Source organism: Euprymna scolopes, chromosome 6 (genome assembly GCF_053919585.1).
Source record: "Euprymna scolopes isolate OS-2025 chromosome 6, ASM5391958v1, whole genome shotgun sequence".
In the NCBI taxonomy this organism is placed as follows: domain Eukaryota; kingdom Metazoa; phylum Mollusca; class Cephalopoda; order Sepiida; family Sepiolidae; genus Euprymna; species Euprymna scolopes.
The window spans coordinates 61,336,104-61,352,326 of NC_136487.1; the positions used below are offsets into that span (position 1 = coordinate 61,336,104).

Below are 16,223 nucleotides of genomic sequence, written 5' to 3' on the forward strand. Positions count from 1 at the left end.
TCAACGTTTTGTCTTTATTTCGCTTTTATTTTCATCCAGAGGAAGTCTCGAAATAAAGACGAAACGTTGATGAACACATAACTCAGCTTGTTCCTTTATATATATATATATATAAAGAGAGAGAGAATCTTCAAAAACAGTTGAACAATTTGATTCCCCTCAAAAAAATAAAAATAAAAAATAAAAGCATAAAGGTTCAATAAACTTATTTTTAGGTTTGGAAGAAGGGGGATTCACTTATGTTTTTTGGAGGAAAAACTTCCTTTTTTTTTTTTTTTCATTTGATTACTTTTAATCTTTGATCTTGTTCTGACAATGTTGTCCAGACTGACAGGCTCTAAAAAAAATAATTAATGTAGAGAATTAAGATTATAATAAAATATTTTTTTTTAAAACTTCAACTTACTTTTTCTGATTCTAAACTGTGCATGTCCAACCCTGCACGACATGATTCAGCTTTTGAATTGGCAAGTGCCAATTCTTGCTCAGACAATCGCTGTTGGAGACCAGCCTTAAAGAAAGAGAAGACAAACAAAAAAGTTGCACTTAAAATGTCTTAATAATAATAATAATAATAATAAAAAAAAAACTCATTAAAGATCAAAATGCATTTTTATTTTGTCATATGAAATAATAACTACAAAATAAATTTCAACTATTATAGAATAGAATAGTTTACTGTAGAGTGTCTGTAAAGTCTGGACACAAATATAAAACTGCAAGTTTTGTTATCTAATTTATAAAACTAACTATGTCCGTCTGTCTTCATATTTTCAAACTCTATCTCTTCCAAAAATAAAAGTCGCAGAGCAGTGCTAGGGGCATCAAATGACTGGATTTTTTATGGGTTTTTAGCCAGTTAAAATAGTTTTTAAGGATTCAAAAGGGGATTAAAATTGAAAAAAAACATCGTTAAACATTTTGTACATCCATCTTAGTTTATTTTTAATCATTTTAATCATTTATATGCATGTCACGTTGGTACAGTGGTAACGTCACCAGCTTTAAAGGCTACAGTTTTCCTTTCGATTCTGGATGATGATGGCACCCAAATACTTTTTTTTTTTTTCACTTTTGAAATCATGACTCGAAATCTGGACAAATTAATATATCATTTTATTTTACAACCGGGCAAAGCTGCCCTCCACCCACTGCTAGTATCACATATTCAATGATCTAAGTGAGTTTCAAGTTTGAAATGCCTCTAAAGTAAATGGTATTACTTAATTTGAAGATTTTGGCAAATTATGTTTTTTTTTTTTACTTAATCTGAAAATGCTGCTAATATTATGTTTCTTTACTTAATCTTTTAGAATTTATTTAATTTTGTTATGTATTTATTATGTAGTTTAAACAGCTTTTTATGAGAATCTTCAAATTGTGCATATTTTCTTTTAATAACTTTTATTTTATTTTTTTATATATGAAAAATTCATATTCTTTTCCATATTTTATTTTTCTCATAACTTGTTATATATGAAAAATTCATATTTTTAACTATGTTAATATTCATTCATTTTCGTTTCCATAAACATATATTCAATTCCATATCCATTTATTTAATCTATTTTATTTTATTCTATAAAAAATATTTTACATTCAATATTAAATATTTTTGTACAGATGTTTCTGTACATAAATATACTTTTAAAAACATATGCAAATAAACATTTATGTAAAAATATTAGTTTACAGATATTCTAGTTTATTATATTAAAAATATTTTATACTCAGCATTAATTATTTCTGTAAAAATTTGTTTACAGATATTACGTTTTCACCTACATTTTTATGAGAATCTTCAAATTGTGTTGACTCTGAATGTATTGTCCTCTGACTGTATTGCCCTCCAGTTGGACTTTGTGTGTAATACCAAGAGGAGGTGCCCTAGTAACTGGACAAATCTAGGTCTCCTTATCACCCATCCAGGCCTACATCTGGAGAGGCAACTCCAGCTTCAAACTGTATAGCCACAGCATATGCTGCAGTACACTGGACTAGATGCAGGTTGTCATCATCATAATGAAATTAAGTAACACCGTTTACTTCTGAGGAATTTCAAAATAAGAAATCGTTTGGATTGGTATGCAACATCAACACAAGTTTTTATTCAGATAACACCTTCAATATAATTTCCATCAGACATTTTAATAAGTTATTACTACATTAATTTATTCCAGTTTTAAAATTAAAAATTCAATCTGTTAATACTTTTATTTTTAAATTAAATATTAAATAGTAAATTGATGAACAAAAACAAATATTAATTCCTTGAAATATTAATTTTTAAAATAAAACTGGAACAGAAAAACTTTAGTGAAATCAGATAAATATTAAATTATTTAACATCTTTCTTTTTACTTGGACGATTGCATTATGTAAAGTAGGGAATACTAACATAGGAACATGCTATTATTGTAATCATGATGATATATTCTTTCTTGGGTTGCCAAACTTGACTTCACAAACTTGGCCTTCAAAAATTGTATTTGACCTTTTTCAAAACGTAATGTATGGTCTAACTAAGGAAGGAACAGGTTGAATATTATATAGATCGGCAAGGAGGTTAGACACAAGGTTAGGCGTGGTTTTCAAACATGAATGCACTAGGATAGGTGCACTCTACTCTACAAAAATGCCTGATCTGTCCCATTGGAATTTCCTAGTAGGAGTGCGTTAGTCAATTAACAATAAATTAACCACTTCTGAGAGAGAAGATAGTCTAGGAGGGTGAACATTCTAAGACTGAAAGCATCTCCCAGAAAAAAAAAATCAAGAGGACTAAGGTCAGGTAAATGAGGAGACCTTTGAAATAACTCCAAATAATAATGTATTTCAATACAATTAGGGAAAATGCTATTAAACCAATCTCTTATTTTTGTAATCAATCAAAAATGTATTTTTTGATTTCATTTGATTGAATTAAAAATATTCAATAATCCCATGTGTTCAGATTTTATGAACAGCTTGAAGCTTAAAATAATTCAAGAAAGAAAAAAATATTTAATTTCCTTTATTTTTCTGATATGTCCACATATAAAAGACTGTCCATCCGTACATTGTCACACTTAAGCATTTTTGGTACTTATTTATCTTAAGATACATGCAAAATATGGCAGTTCCAAATAAAATAGGCTCTGTCAGTGGGGCATTAGAATACGCCGACTGCCCCCCCCTGCAGAGGGTAAAAGTCCTTCAATGGGGGTCCTGGATATGACCTTAAACTATATTCAGTGGTGAGGCCCCAGCTTGTGGGCTTTGGGGAGTGTGGAGCCACCCTTTAATTACCATTGCTCCCAGGTCCACTCTGACCCAGAGTGGTAGTACCTGTTAGGTTCCCAACTATGGGTTAAATAGAAACCGACATAAAAACAGCACATATATTCTATTAAAAAAAATTTTCTTCAAAATCTTTGGATTCGGCATTAAATAACCCGAAAAGGGTTGATATGCCGTAAAACAAAAACAACCAACCAACCAACCAAATAAAATAACAGGAAAACATAAATATACTATTACTACTGAAGTGGCACTAACCCTAGGCGGGTAAAACTAGCTTCCTCCAAAGAAGGAAGTTTCATAGGAGTATAAAATTTACAAATGCCACCCCCTTCCAGTTGCATATATATATATATATATATATATATATATATATATATATATATATATATCCCTGTTAGAGAAGATGATGACATTAGGTTTTTGCAGCTCTTGCAGGAAAGTGTCAACATTCTACTATATAGAGTGCTTTTATTTTTTTACAAAGGAGTCACCACTTATTAAGGCCCGAAGACCAATCGAGGATAAGGATTAATATTTCTCATCTTAAATGGTCATTCATCTGACACTGACCAGGCTCAATGTTGCTTAACTTTAGTGATCCAATGAGAACTGGTGTGTCAATGTGATTATGCCATGTACAAACGATGAATACATTTATCAGTGAAAAATATTAGTGTACACAAAAATTATGGAAAATAAGAGAACAGAATTTTAATAAAAAATAAAATTAATTTACTATTTAGAATCCATGAACTCTGAACATTTGTGCCAAACGAGCATAGTGTGAAAGATTATCTCCCTTTTTCTAATATAAAGACACCATGTGATCTCGTCATTCAGAGTTTGTGAATAGTAAATTAATTTTATTATATGTTCCTAAATTTTTGAGATGAGGATTGATAATTTGTATCATTTGGACTACTGTTCTCATCTTGAGTGTTATTTGCACAACATTTCAGTCGACGTAACCTCTGACTTCTTCAGATGTGTCTTGTCAAACTCTGGAATCTTTTTCTCAGGAATCTGTACAGATTTTTTAACAGAACCGTTTATTTAATCGATGGGGATTGCATGCTTGAGTTCCATCAGCTATGATTGGTTAGAAGTTTTAAGTAATTAGTAATTGTATTTTTGAGGGTCATCTGCACTGCGGATTGAACTTTCAACTTCCAGAAGAGTGTAACTTACAACCAAATTCTACCAAATACTTTATCCACTGTGCCATGGATCCTTGCGAAGAAATTCCCAGAGTTCAACAAGACACCTGAAGAAGGTCGGAGGTTACACCTACTAAAACATTGTGTGAAAAAAAAAGACGAAAACAATAGTCCGAATAATACAAATAATAATTTTATTTTTGTATTAAAATTCTACTCACTCATTTTTCATAATTCTTGGCATACACTAAGATTTTTCACTGATAAGTAAATATAGTCATAAGTTTTCCGTTTTATTTTATTTCAAACTGCTATTTTTTACTTGAATCTCACTATAAATACACACCGGATTTTCATACTAAATGCACCCATTTGACGAATGCCTTCTATTCTGGATATGTCTAAGAATCGCTATAAGAAATTCAGTCCGTCATTCTATTATATATCACGGACCCTATCGTTGTTGGCAGAACTCCGATACAAGTATGCATTTTGCTCATTAGGATTGAGCAAGCCTCAGCTACGACGTGTTTTTAGGTGATCCACAAGGCACAACTTTATGTCACACACACTTCAGATGTCACCATTCGCTCTGGCAAACGTGTTTGACATGCAGGTTCAGGAAGGCATCTTGCTGCAGGTTGCTGGTACATCATGGCGTGGAGTACTGCCTTGTTGCCTACCCGCCAGGTGAGTTTATTCAGGGGTGCATCTCCCCCAGTCAATTAAACGTATCCCTAGATATCAGCCCGGAAATTTCCCAAATACCAATACCAGAGGAACCCTATAATAGTGATTAAATCAGCTAGTTTGGATTTTGACAAGAGTCACACTGAGTGCATGTCATGATAGCCCAAATCTGCAAAACAGAATCGGATGGATGACGTAAAGTTGAGGTAAAGGGCAACAGGTCAAACGGTAGATAAAACAGAATGAAATGACAAATGACATCATATTTTTTCAGCTAAGAGAAAAAAAGGTTTTTAAATCAGTCTCTTTGTGGAAGCCGTGAAAAGGGAACATCACTACCACTGTAAAGGCTTTCAGGGTGTGAATTGTTACTCTAATGTCTCTCCATGCATCACTCATTTCAGATAAGTTAACTAATAACTAAATAATTAGTTAAGAGAACATTAGTCTTGCTTTCTCCTGGATTATTTCTTTCCAAAATAAAACCATTTATGAAAACTCAGTGAATGTCTCCCTGCATAAAAATGCTTATTGTATAGCAAACACAGATAAAACAGTGATGATGAAAAAAAAGTGACTATAAAAAAATGAAAAACAAAAAAAGAGACCATGTATAAATACCCCACACACATAAAGAACATACATGTGTACAAAGAACTATTTACTGAAAATATAACAATTTTATCATGCTTTAGTGTTAAATGGCATTTTCATTAGTCTCTTATGAATCTGCACATCTCTACAAAACATTCAATTCATCGGTCTGTCATGTTTAAGTCTTGACACACCTTAAGAACACGTTTTGATTGATATCCATTTTTATCACAAAATGTTATAATATATTAGGGACCCTACATCAATGGCGATTAAGTTAGCTGGTCTGAATTTTGACAAGGGTAACACTGAGTGCATATCATAATAACCTAGATCTGCAAAGCAGAATCATTCCCAGAATTGAATCAAAGATGGCTGACATGTAAGATCAAATAGCATAGATAAAACAGAGTGAGATGATAAATGACAATGAAGTTTTTCAACCTGAGAGAAACAAATATTTTCAAATCAGTCTCTTTATGGGAGCTGTGTGAACGAGCCTCAAACAATGTGAATCTGCCATTGGCTATGCAAAGCACTTGGCTGATAATGCAAGAAACTTTTATAATTTTTAATTGCAAAATATTAGCTTGATATTATTGTTCATATGACACTCATTTCAATTAAGTTAAAAAGTAACGAAAGTGCGACAATGAAAAGAAGCACCGTCATCAGGACAATAATGTATAAAGAACTTGATTTTGTTAATGAAAATGTTACAAAAAGAATTCAGCAAAGATTTTTTAATTATTTTCAAGAAACAAAACCATTCAAAATTTCCTACCTTAATGCCATACAACTCTCTGCATTCAAGTTTCGTCTTGGAAAGGTCTTCCTGTAATTCAGTACAAATCTCGGTTGATTGCTGAAGCCGACTTCGGAGTAAAATCTGATAAAGAAACAAAGAAACATATTCACTTTTTACTTCAAATTTAGCACTGCAGTAAATCAGTTCTCCCATCCCTTTCATATAGTTTGTATGGCGACTCCTCACATAAAGAGCTGGAATCTTGTTGTATAGATGACATGTAGCAGTGGTTCACTTGCTCTTCTTTACTTTTTTTCATTGTTGTTGGTTCAACACATGCCAAAATGTAAAACATACACTAAACAGAATATAAACTGATTAATTGATGGATAGATGATGATGATGATGATTAGTAGCAGCAGTTGTAAATAATGAAAGCACAAAATTCTTTGGGGTTTAATTATGCTTTGCTTTTGTTTTTTTGTTTGTTTTTCCTTTATAGAAGAATAGTCCCAAAAGTAAAGCCTCTTATTTTTTGTTTCTAACTAAAAAATTTGAACAGCTACAAAAAAAAAAAAAACAAGCAGCCTTTTGTGCTCCAGAATTTATTCTTCTACATAGTCGCCACCATTCTTGATGCACTTTTTCTAGTGACGAATGATGATGCATCACTGTTTCTGACACACATCCATGACAGAGGATGCTTTCTTAAAGTCTCACACTGTCAATATCTGCAACAGAGAAATTAAACTTTCAGGTCATGAATGCATAATTACAGTGATCATAACACTGCAAATTATAATCCCCTCCGATTCATTTTGGCAGAAAAAAAAATAGGAGGCATTACTTTTGGAATGCCCCTTCTAGTATACATGCATACATAAATAATACCTTGTGGGGTCTTCCCTTAACTCATCCACCATAGGGTGAGGAAGTAGTTATTCCAAACATAACTACTAGTTCAGAAAAAACAAAGAGAAAGATTTTATTAGCTTATTCAATATGCATTTCTGATAACTTTTTCACATAAGATAAGTTCTGCAAATGCACATGTTTGCAAATCTTAATTTATCTTTAACTGTTCGCATATTGTTGTGATGTAGTCTGAACATGCGACTTTGGTTCACATATATTGAAGGAAAGCAAAACTGGTCAGTTGAAGCTGCGATTTGGAACCGAACACTTGGCGGTTTACTGATCAACTCATCGATTGTTGCAAGCCAACACAAAACTTCTATAAACAGAATAAATCTATTCTGTATTTTCACTCAATGATACAATGCATATCATTTTTTTGATACTTGTCTTGTTCAATTAGTATACACAGTTGTTGTTCCTTTTCTTTAAAAGTTGTTGCACCGTTTAAATTTTCTGCACTCATTTTGTAATACAATTCCTACTGTTTTTTTCTAACAGAAACTTTACTTTTTCTTTTTCAAGAATAGACATCTCCACAAAGTTTGTATATATGCAAATGCTGGTCATCTATCAAATCACTTAACACATCATTGCTGTTATATAATAACAATTAAGGCTTAACTAACCTCATATCATCATTATACTAATGAGTCACAACAGGTCAAAGGCCACTCGAGGATAAAAGGTTAATGAAACTGTCAGTCAGATGATGAATAATATTATGAGAGGAGTGGAAAGGATGACTGTAATGAACAGAATTTGATTTCTTTAGAAGATGGGTTGATAGGTATTTGTTGATATTTGACTTGAAAATGACCATGTTGTAGTTGGGTGGAAAGTAGCTGAACAGTGTTGTGCTCCACAGATGATAGGTTCTTGGAAAGAAACTCTGTTCATGGAAGTTCCATTTGCTTTTAAGTGCACAGAAAATGAAAGGAAATTTCTTGCGACGGTTGTAACTAGACAAGTTCTTCCTGTGAATGTCTTACAGCAGGGGAATAAGAGATTTGAGTTCAGTCGAGCACCTGCCATAAAAATACTGATAGAGTCAAGAAAGATTAACAACATCTCTTCAACAAGAAAGAACATGTAGGAAAGACAAGAGATCATCCCCCACTGGATTGTAAAGTTGATTTTGTACGACAATGCAGGAAAATGGGCTCTGAGTGAAAACTCCTCAAATGTGGCAGCAGCACTCTATCTTAGGGTTATTTCTCTTCTGGTTAGAACTGCTATCAAATAATTATTTGCAAACATTCGAGAGGGGATTTTGCAAATCATTATTTGATAAATCAAAATAAAAATCTGACTTACCATTTGGTCCGACATAGAATATCCTTGAAATTCACTATCCGTACTAATTTGTGGAGTTTCACCATCTTGTCCTCCTCCATTCAGCAACTATAAAAAGACAAAGTTTCATAGATTCAAATACTTTTGAGGGAAGGTCACCTTATAAATGGGTAAATACTCACCAAAAAATAAATAGGACTTTATACAGACTTGCAGGCTATCTAGCACTATCTGAGTTAAAAGTGTAAAATATTTCAATTAAAACTCTCTTACTATCTCTCTTCCACTCTCTCTCTCCATCATCCTCTTTCTTCTCCACCAACCCTATTCCTCTCTCTTTTTTATGAGGAATTGGAAAATCAGAGTTACTTACCTTTAGTTAGTACATAATCTGGATGTAAAACCCTCTCACTCAATTAAATTTTCACCTGTTTAGGGTCAAACAATGAACATTCTTTTTTCTAAATTTTGGATATTATTCATTTGAGGCAACACCAATCAAGAAAATACTAACTTTGTGGTTGTTTGTTTTGTAGTTTTAGAGTTTTAAGTGACCATGCACACAAACAACTTCTCTTTATGTAATAGATTAAAGGATACTTGGCAGCAAATTCTCATTGGAAAATAATGATTAAATACTAAACAAACAAGAATTATTTTGAGAATTTCTTTCTTTTTCTAAAATACTTTAATCATTTGTTGTGGAGCAGTTATATCTTGATGGACTATTTTTTTCATATGAAATGATATTTCTATGCAGAGTGATTAATCTATTATCCAATGAAAACACTTTGTATGGGATGTATTTCCACTGAACTACTAATAGTTTTTCTTGCTTCTCAACCCAGGCAGATGTAAACCCGAGCAGACATGCAATGCAACCGCCAAATTTATTAATGATATGGAACCCTTCCATAACATTTTAACATCAAATCTTTTGATAACGTCTTTCTTTTGTTGCCAGGTGAGTGAAGATGTGATATAAAGTTGATAGACAGAGATGTGAGTTAACAGTGGTAAAAAAAGCTGAAATTGAGATGATTTCCCAACCTAACCCTAACTCCTATCCTGGTGTGTGTGGAAATAGCACAAAAAACTTTTTTTACTAAAAAAAAAAAACAACAAAAAAACTCTAATCAGTTTCAGCTAAAAAAAGGTAAAAAAAAAAAAAAAAATAAAGAGAAAAACACCAAGTGAATAAGTGAGGCGAAAGAGACAGGAAATAATTCCTTGATGAAACAAAAATCATCTAACTCACCTACCCTCTTCATAAACTGCTTAAAATCTTACACTTCATGGCAAAATTATCGTTTTCAAATGGAACTGTCATAAGGGGGAAAATCAGCTCTTTCTTAGTAAAAAGAAAAGACAAATTCTGTTTAACATCTATGAGAGGCTCTAGCAATTTAAGCAGAAACTCTGCATTTTCTGAAATTAGTAAAAGCAGTATTCTGCTAAAAAGCAGAGTGCTCACATGCCTGGATCTGAATTGAAAAAAAAAAACACAAAAAAAAAAACCCAGACTAAACCAAGATCAAACTTTCATCTGTTAATGTCAGAAGATATAAGAAATATGAGGCCCCTCTCTAAAAGAATTTGATTAAATATATTTTTAAATAGTTATACAGGACAATTATTTATTAAAAAAAAAAAAACTAATTACAAAATGATTTTTTTTCACTGATTAATTGATTTATATATTCCTTTTACGACATTGAAAATAGTGATTGTTCTTAATTAGAAAGTGTTCGGTAAAAATATTTATGCATAGTCTGCAGGTGACCATATATTTTTAGCAAAAAACTTCAAGTATCTAATTTGTACACACAAATACACCAATGACAAAAGACTAACTTTATCTCCAATATTAATAAAGTAAAATCGATTTTTTTTCGCTATAAATTCAGTCATCATAGAAACACCATAGAAACACAGGTGCTATATATAATTCCAATATGGTCACGCTTCCTGCCAATAACTGATGTGTGTTTCTGGAAATTATTACTTATCTCCATTTGATTTCAGAATTTCCAAGGTAAATATTTACATGGATGCAGGTTTCAGCTGCATAACAAACATGGTATTTGTGACCATGCTATTACTAATAATATGTAATATTGACCAGAAAGGACAGAAAATTCTGTGGATCTTCTTTTAACATTGTGGGGGTCGGGCATAAAATTTCTTGAGTTAATCTACTTTCCAGAGCAATGCCAGGGCACGGGTGAGCTAGTTTTATATATTAAATAAGCAATAGAGGTTATCAAATTTAACAATTTCCAAATGCGTAGAAGTGAATTAAAGGCTTGACTAGATTGACATGGATGTGTAAGAAAGTTGGTTAAAAATGTGTTATTACTGTTAAAAGCAACTTTAAAAAAAAATTTCCAACAATATTTTAGGTAAGAGGATAAAAAATAAATGTAATGAGGCCTCCAAAGCACTGTTAAAACCATCCTTTCCACTGACAAACACTAGACCGCCTATCTTATCACGAGTCAAGATATAAATAGTACCTAGCTGTGTCTATGACAATTCAACAATAACATTTAATAAAGAAGAAACAGTGGTAGTAGTAGTAGTAGTATAAAAAAGAAATAGTAGACGTAGTAGTATTAAAAGTAGAATATATAAAAGTAGTAGTATTAAAAAAATACCAGTAATATTAAAATAGTAGGAGTAGTAGTATTAAAAGCAAAAGAAAGTAGTAGTATTATAGAAATGGTAGTAGTAATATTGAAAGAAGAAACAGTAGAAATAGCAATATTAAAAGAAATAGTAGAAGTATTAGTATTTAAAGAAATAGTAGCAGTAGTATTAAAAGCAGAAGACATAGTAAAAGTAGTAGTAGTATAAAAAGAAATAGCAGAAGCAAAAAACATAATAGAAATAGTAGTATTAGAAGAAGAAGAAGAAACAGCAGCATTAACTAGATATTGGTACCTACCAAATCCTGCAGTCTGAGGATATCTTTCTTTGCTTGCTTCATTGTGTCAGCTAAGTCATCATATTCTTTCATGAGATCACTGTATTGTTGCTGGTCAAGAACAACAGTACAATCTTGTCCGTATTCCACAGAGTCTTCACTGTCTGAAATGAACATAGAAATTCAATAGAGAACACAAAGAGTAAAAAGCAAAATATAAAACAACATGAAACGGAAAGATGAAACAACAAACAAACTTTTTGTTTTATTACTAAAACATAATTCACTGGAATAATTAGAGCCACAGACAATGAGAGAGACTCATTAGTAGATAGGTTGTGACACAATGAGGAGTTTGCTGATGAAATTTTAACAGATTATTTTTTCCTTCCTCCTTTTTTTTTTACTAGTCATCACGAATCAAGGCTAAAAGCCACTCGAGGATAAGAGTTTAATGAACTGGATGCAGTGTCAGTTGGATGATGAAAAATATTATGAGATTATTAAGAATAAATAGAATTAATAAAATGAAAATTATCGAGTTGGTATCAAAGTTTGACATGCCAGCTAAAATGCGATTTAGGTCCAACTTTTAAAATCTCACAAGATATCTTTATATTTAGCACCTACCATGGAAACAATAATAGATTGGAGCAGGATTTCCCCACCAGGGTTCCAGAGAACTCTGTGATTTCTAAAAAGATTGCCAAGGGTTCTTTCAAGAGATACTGATAAATGGCATAGATCAGGGGTCTCCAAAATTTTTGAACGGGGGGGGGGGGGATATTGCTGATATTTTTTTTTAAGAGTTATGCAGGTCAAAAAATACAAAAAAAAAAATGCTCTGGACATGTTTTATACGGTTTAGCTCATTAGTTTTGATTTTAATGAAACTGGTTCTCCAAAACCTCATTTTTTAAAATCATTTTCTGAATAAAAAGAAAAGCCCCCACACTATTTTCATGCATTTCCATTTAAAAATTTTTCCTGAATATTTTTACATTTTCTATAAGAACTCCATGAGCTGGATTAATGACTTTGGCAGGCCGGATTTGGCCCATAGGCTGTAGTTTGGAAACCCATGGCATAGATTAAAATTATGAGGACATTTATGATATTAGATTTGAAGACGATCAGGTTGTAGCCCTCAGGGTAGCAAGCTTGTGGTCACATATTTGAAATATGAGAAGTTCTTGGAAAGAAACTCTGTTCATGGAAATTCTGGAAATCTTGGGCATTATCTTAAAGTACATCTGGTGCTGAGACTACAATTTTGGAGCTTAGGGTAGTGTGGAGTTACCCCTTGGTTACCATTATTCTGAAGTCTACTTTGAACTTAAGTAATAATACCTGCTAACGTCATATTTATGGATTAAATAAAAACTACCATTTATAGACTATGTTGGTTTTGTAGTGAAATCATTTTAGTTTTAACTTACACATTTGTTTACACATCTGCAAAACTTATACAGAAAAAGAAATTATAAAAAATTAATAATAAGGGAGATAACTCATAAATTATATCTGCTTATTTTATTTTTCAGTCATAATTGAAAATTGTCTCCATATTACCAGTTGTCAAAGCAGGACTACATAATTTTTAAAAATAAATTGTAGTAAAGTATATTAGAGAGAATGAAGAGTCCATCGGTGACCCTCCAATCACAACTGGCAATCCACAATGGACAACTAGATCAGAATTCCCATGCGTTTGTGGAAGGACATTCTCAACAGAAAGAGGCATGAAAATCCATAGAACAAAGAATGGATGCTTAGGTGCTCACCTGCATGAGCAGCAGTGTGCTGCGTCAGCAGATAAGACATTGGAAGACCAAGGTCAGGATCTAAACAACAGTGCCGCAGACATCCACGCTCTCAACACAGATGAGGACTTGATGCAAGCCCTTAATGGTAAGCGTGGTAAGCTAAATTTGCCATCAGCTAATACCAAGGATGAATGGGAGCAACTTGATTACCTTCTTGTTACAAAACTTGACCCTGTGTTAGGGAAAAGCACTCTTGACCAAAAGTTAGAAATGTATAGAGACATCGTTTATACAACCTGCAAAGACACCATAGGAATACAAAAGGTCAAAGAGAAAAAGCCTCCTCAGAAATCCAGACGTCAACGTTTGATGGAAGAGATCAGGATCCAAAAGAATCTTCCTAAACAAATGAAAAATGCTTCAGATGCTGAAAGACAAGGCCAACAAGCACTGTGGCGAGACCTGAAAGCCAAACATAGCACCCTCAGTAAAGCAGAAGCTGCCAGGAAAAAGAGCAACAAACGGAAGAAGACACACAACAAGCTCTTTCAAGGGTCTTTCCAGTTCGCCAGGTTGTTATCTGAGTAGCCAAAATCAGGAACTCTGACTGTAGCTAAAGAAACATTAGAGCAGCACCTCAGGGAGACATACTCAGACCAAAAAACCAAACCATCAAGCAACATCTCTGGTCAGTGGAAACCAGAAAAAAAAAAAAAAAAAAATGATACAAAAATGAGAAGCCCCCCCCCCCCTACACACACACACACCTTACAAGAAGTTGAAAAAGTAGTCAAGAAAGTAAGAAGAAAATCATCACCAGGGCCAAACGGAAAACCATATTTACTTTACAAGTCTAGCATGGCTCCATGGACTTCTGAGGTCGGCCTGGAAGAACAAGAAGATTAGCGCCCACTGGATTAAAGCAGATGGTGTTTACATTCCAAAAGAAGATCTAGCAACCAGTTTAGACCCATCTTATTGCTCAATGTTGAGGGGAAAATATTCTTCTCCATAATGGCTGCTAGGCTGACCAGTTACCTTCAGAAAAATGACTACTTAGATGTGTCTGTGCAAAATGGAAGTATTCCAGGAGTGCCTGGATGTTTACAGCATGCCACTATGATCTGGGATGCAATTCAGAAAGCCAAAGCAGAAAAGAAAGACCTTGATGTCATATGGGTTGATTTGGCAAATGCCTATGGATCTGTCCCACACGAAATGATCCAGATGTCTCTTCAAACATATCATGTGCCACTCAACATTTGTGAAATGCTGAAGATGTACTTTGATGGTTTTCTGATGAGATTTTCAACAAAGGAATACACAACCAGCTGTATCAACCTCGATGTTGACATCACAATGGGCTGTGCCATCTCCCCAATACTTTTTGTGGTTGCAATGGAAGTCATAAAAACAGCTTCCAGTGATACAGGACTAGCAGACTTTGGAAATGGATACCTGACATCTCCTCTGAAAGCTTTCATGGATGACACAACTAATAGAAAATTCAGGATCAAAGTTTGATATGTCAGTTAAAATGCTATTTGGGCACAACTTTTATAATCTCACAAGATTGTAAGAGGTTAATGTAGTTTACTTGAAAAATAATCTAGTGTATATATAAAAGTAGTTTATAGGAGTTAATAAAATTCAAAGATGTAATGGATCAACACAAACTAAAGCAGATCAAGAATGGAATAAGCTCTACTGATTTACCTTTTATTAATACAAAATATATATATATTTGGCACATTTCAACTTAAGTCAAATACATATCTGAGGAGGGGAATTTTCCCGAAATATTATACAATATGGAACTGCCATCTGATCATACTGACACAAATAAGAACACAATGCAAGTAAAAAAACATATATGGTTTTAATAAAAAATGAATTTGTATAGCTTATTCCGTTCTTAATTTGCATCAGTTTGTGTTGATCCGTTATACCTCCGCATTGTCTTGACTTCTATAAATGACCTTTATACACACAAGATATCTTTTTATTCAGCACCTACCAGGGAAACAATGATAGATTATGCTAGATATGAACTTGGCAACGCTGAAAGGTGTGCTAGTCAATGATTATTATGTTTTAAAAGAATTATTTATTTACATTAATTTAGGAATGCTAACTTAAAAATGTTATCATAACAATTTAGTTGACAAATAATGACATGTAAAAAACATCAGGTGATTATCTAAGTCACATATACTAATGACGTCATTTAGAGAGGGAGATGATCTTTTTGAAATACATGGAAATTAGTTAGAGAAAACAGTTAGTCCAAGTCGGCAGAGGGAGAGAGAGATGGTTGACAGATTGTGATGACTCTGAACAGAGGATGTCAAAAATGGCAATATAACGTAAACACGACTTAAATCAGCGTGTAATTTTTTAAGAGGAAAAAAGAAACACTCTGTAATAAAAAATTGCCAAAAATAAAACCCGAGATTCTGTCATTCGTGGGGAGAATTTTCATTGCAGCTTTCCGTCAAGACAAGACCTAAAATGGACCAGATATGTTTCCCAATTGGCCAGATGTTGACACCTCAAATAAATGTTATTCATCCTTTGTGTTGTAAAAGTATTTGTGCATATTATTGTCCTGTCATGAAGTATATTTAAATGTACATACACACAGCGAATTTTAGATAGACAATCACACGTATATACACATGTATTAATATATAGACTCAATATACCAATATAACAATTAAAGAAGGGCTACAAACGTCTCTTTCTGAGAGAAACTACTTACAAGAACACTTTATGATATGCATTTTTTTTAATTGGATTAGAAGACGAACATGTTGTAGTCTGCATGGAACCATTCCCACAGTGATATG

At 32.9% G+C, this 16,223-nt stretch overlaps 1 protein-coding gene across 14 annotated transcripts in view; it reads right to left on the reverse strand.

Moving 5' to 3' along the window:
• Window positions 1-16,223, reverse strand: part of LOC145277655 (dixin-like) — a 326,945-nt gene that overhangs the window by 67,979 nt on the left and 242,743 nt on the right. For all 14 annotated transcript variants that reach the window (XM_080129265.1, XM_080129264.1, XM_080129262.1 and 11 more), the window contains 4 exons: window positions 11,630-11,772; window positions 8,704-8,790; window positions 6,508-6,612; window positions 407-511 (listed from right to left, as the gene is read on the reverse strand). In XM_080129265.1, the coding sequence (XP_079985391.1) occupies window positions 407-511; window positions 6,508-6,612; window positions 8,704-8,790; window positions 11,630-11,772 (440 nt within the window). The remainder of the gene's footprint in view (window positions 1-406; window positions 512-6,507; window positions 6,613-8,703; window positions 8,791-11,629; window positions 11,773-16,223) is intronic.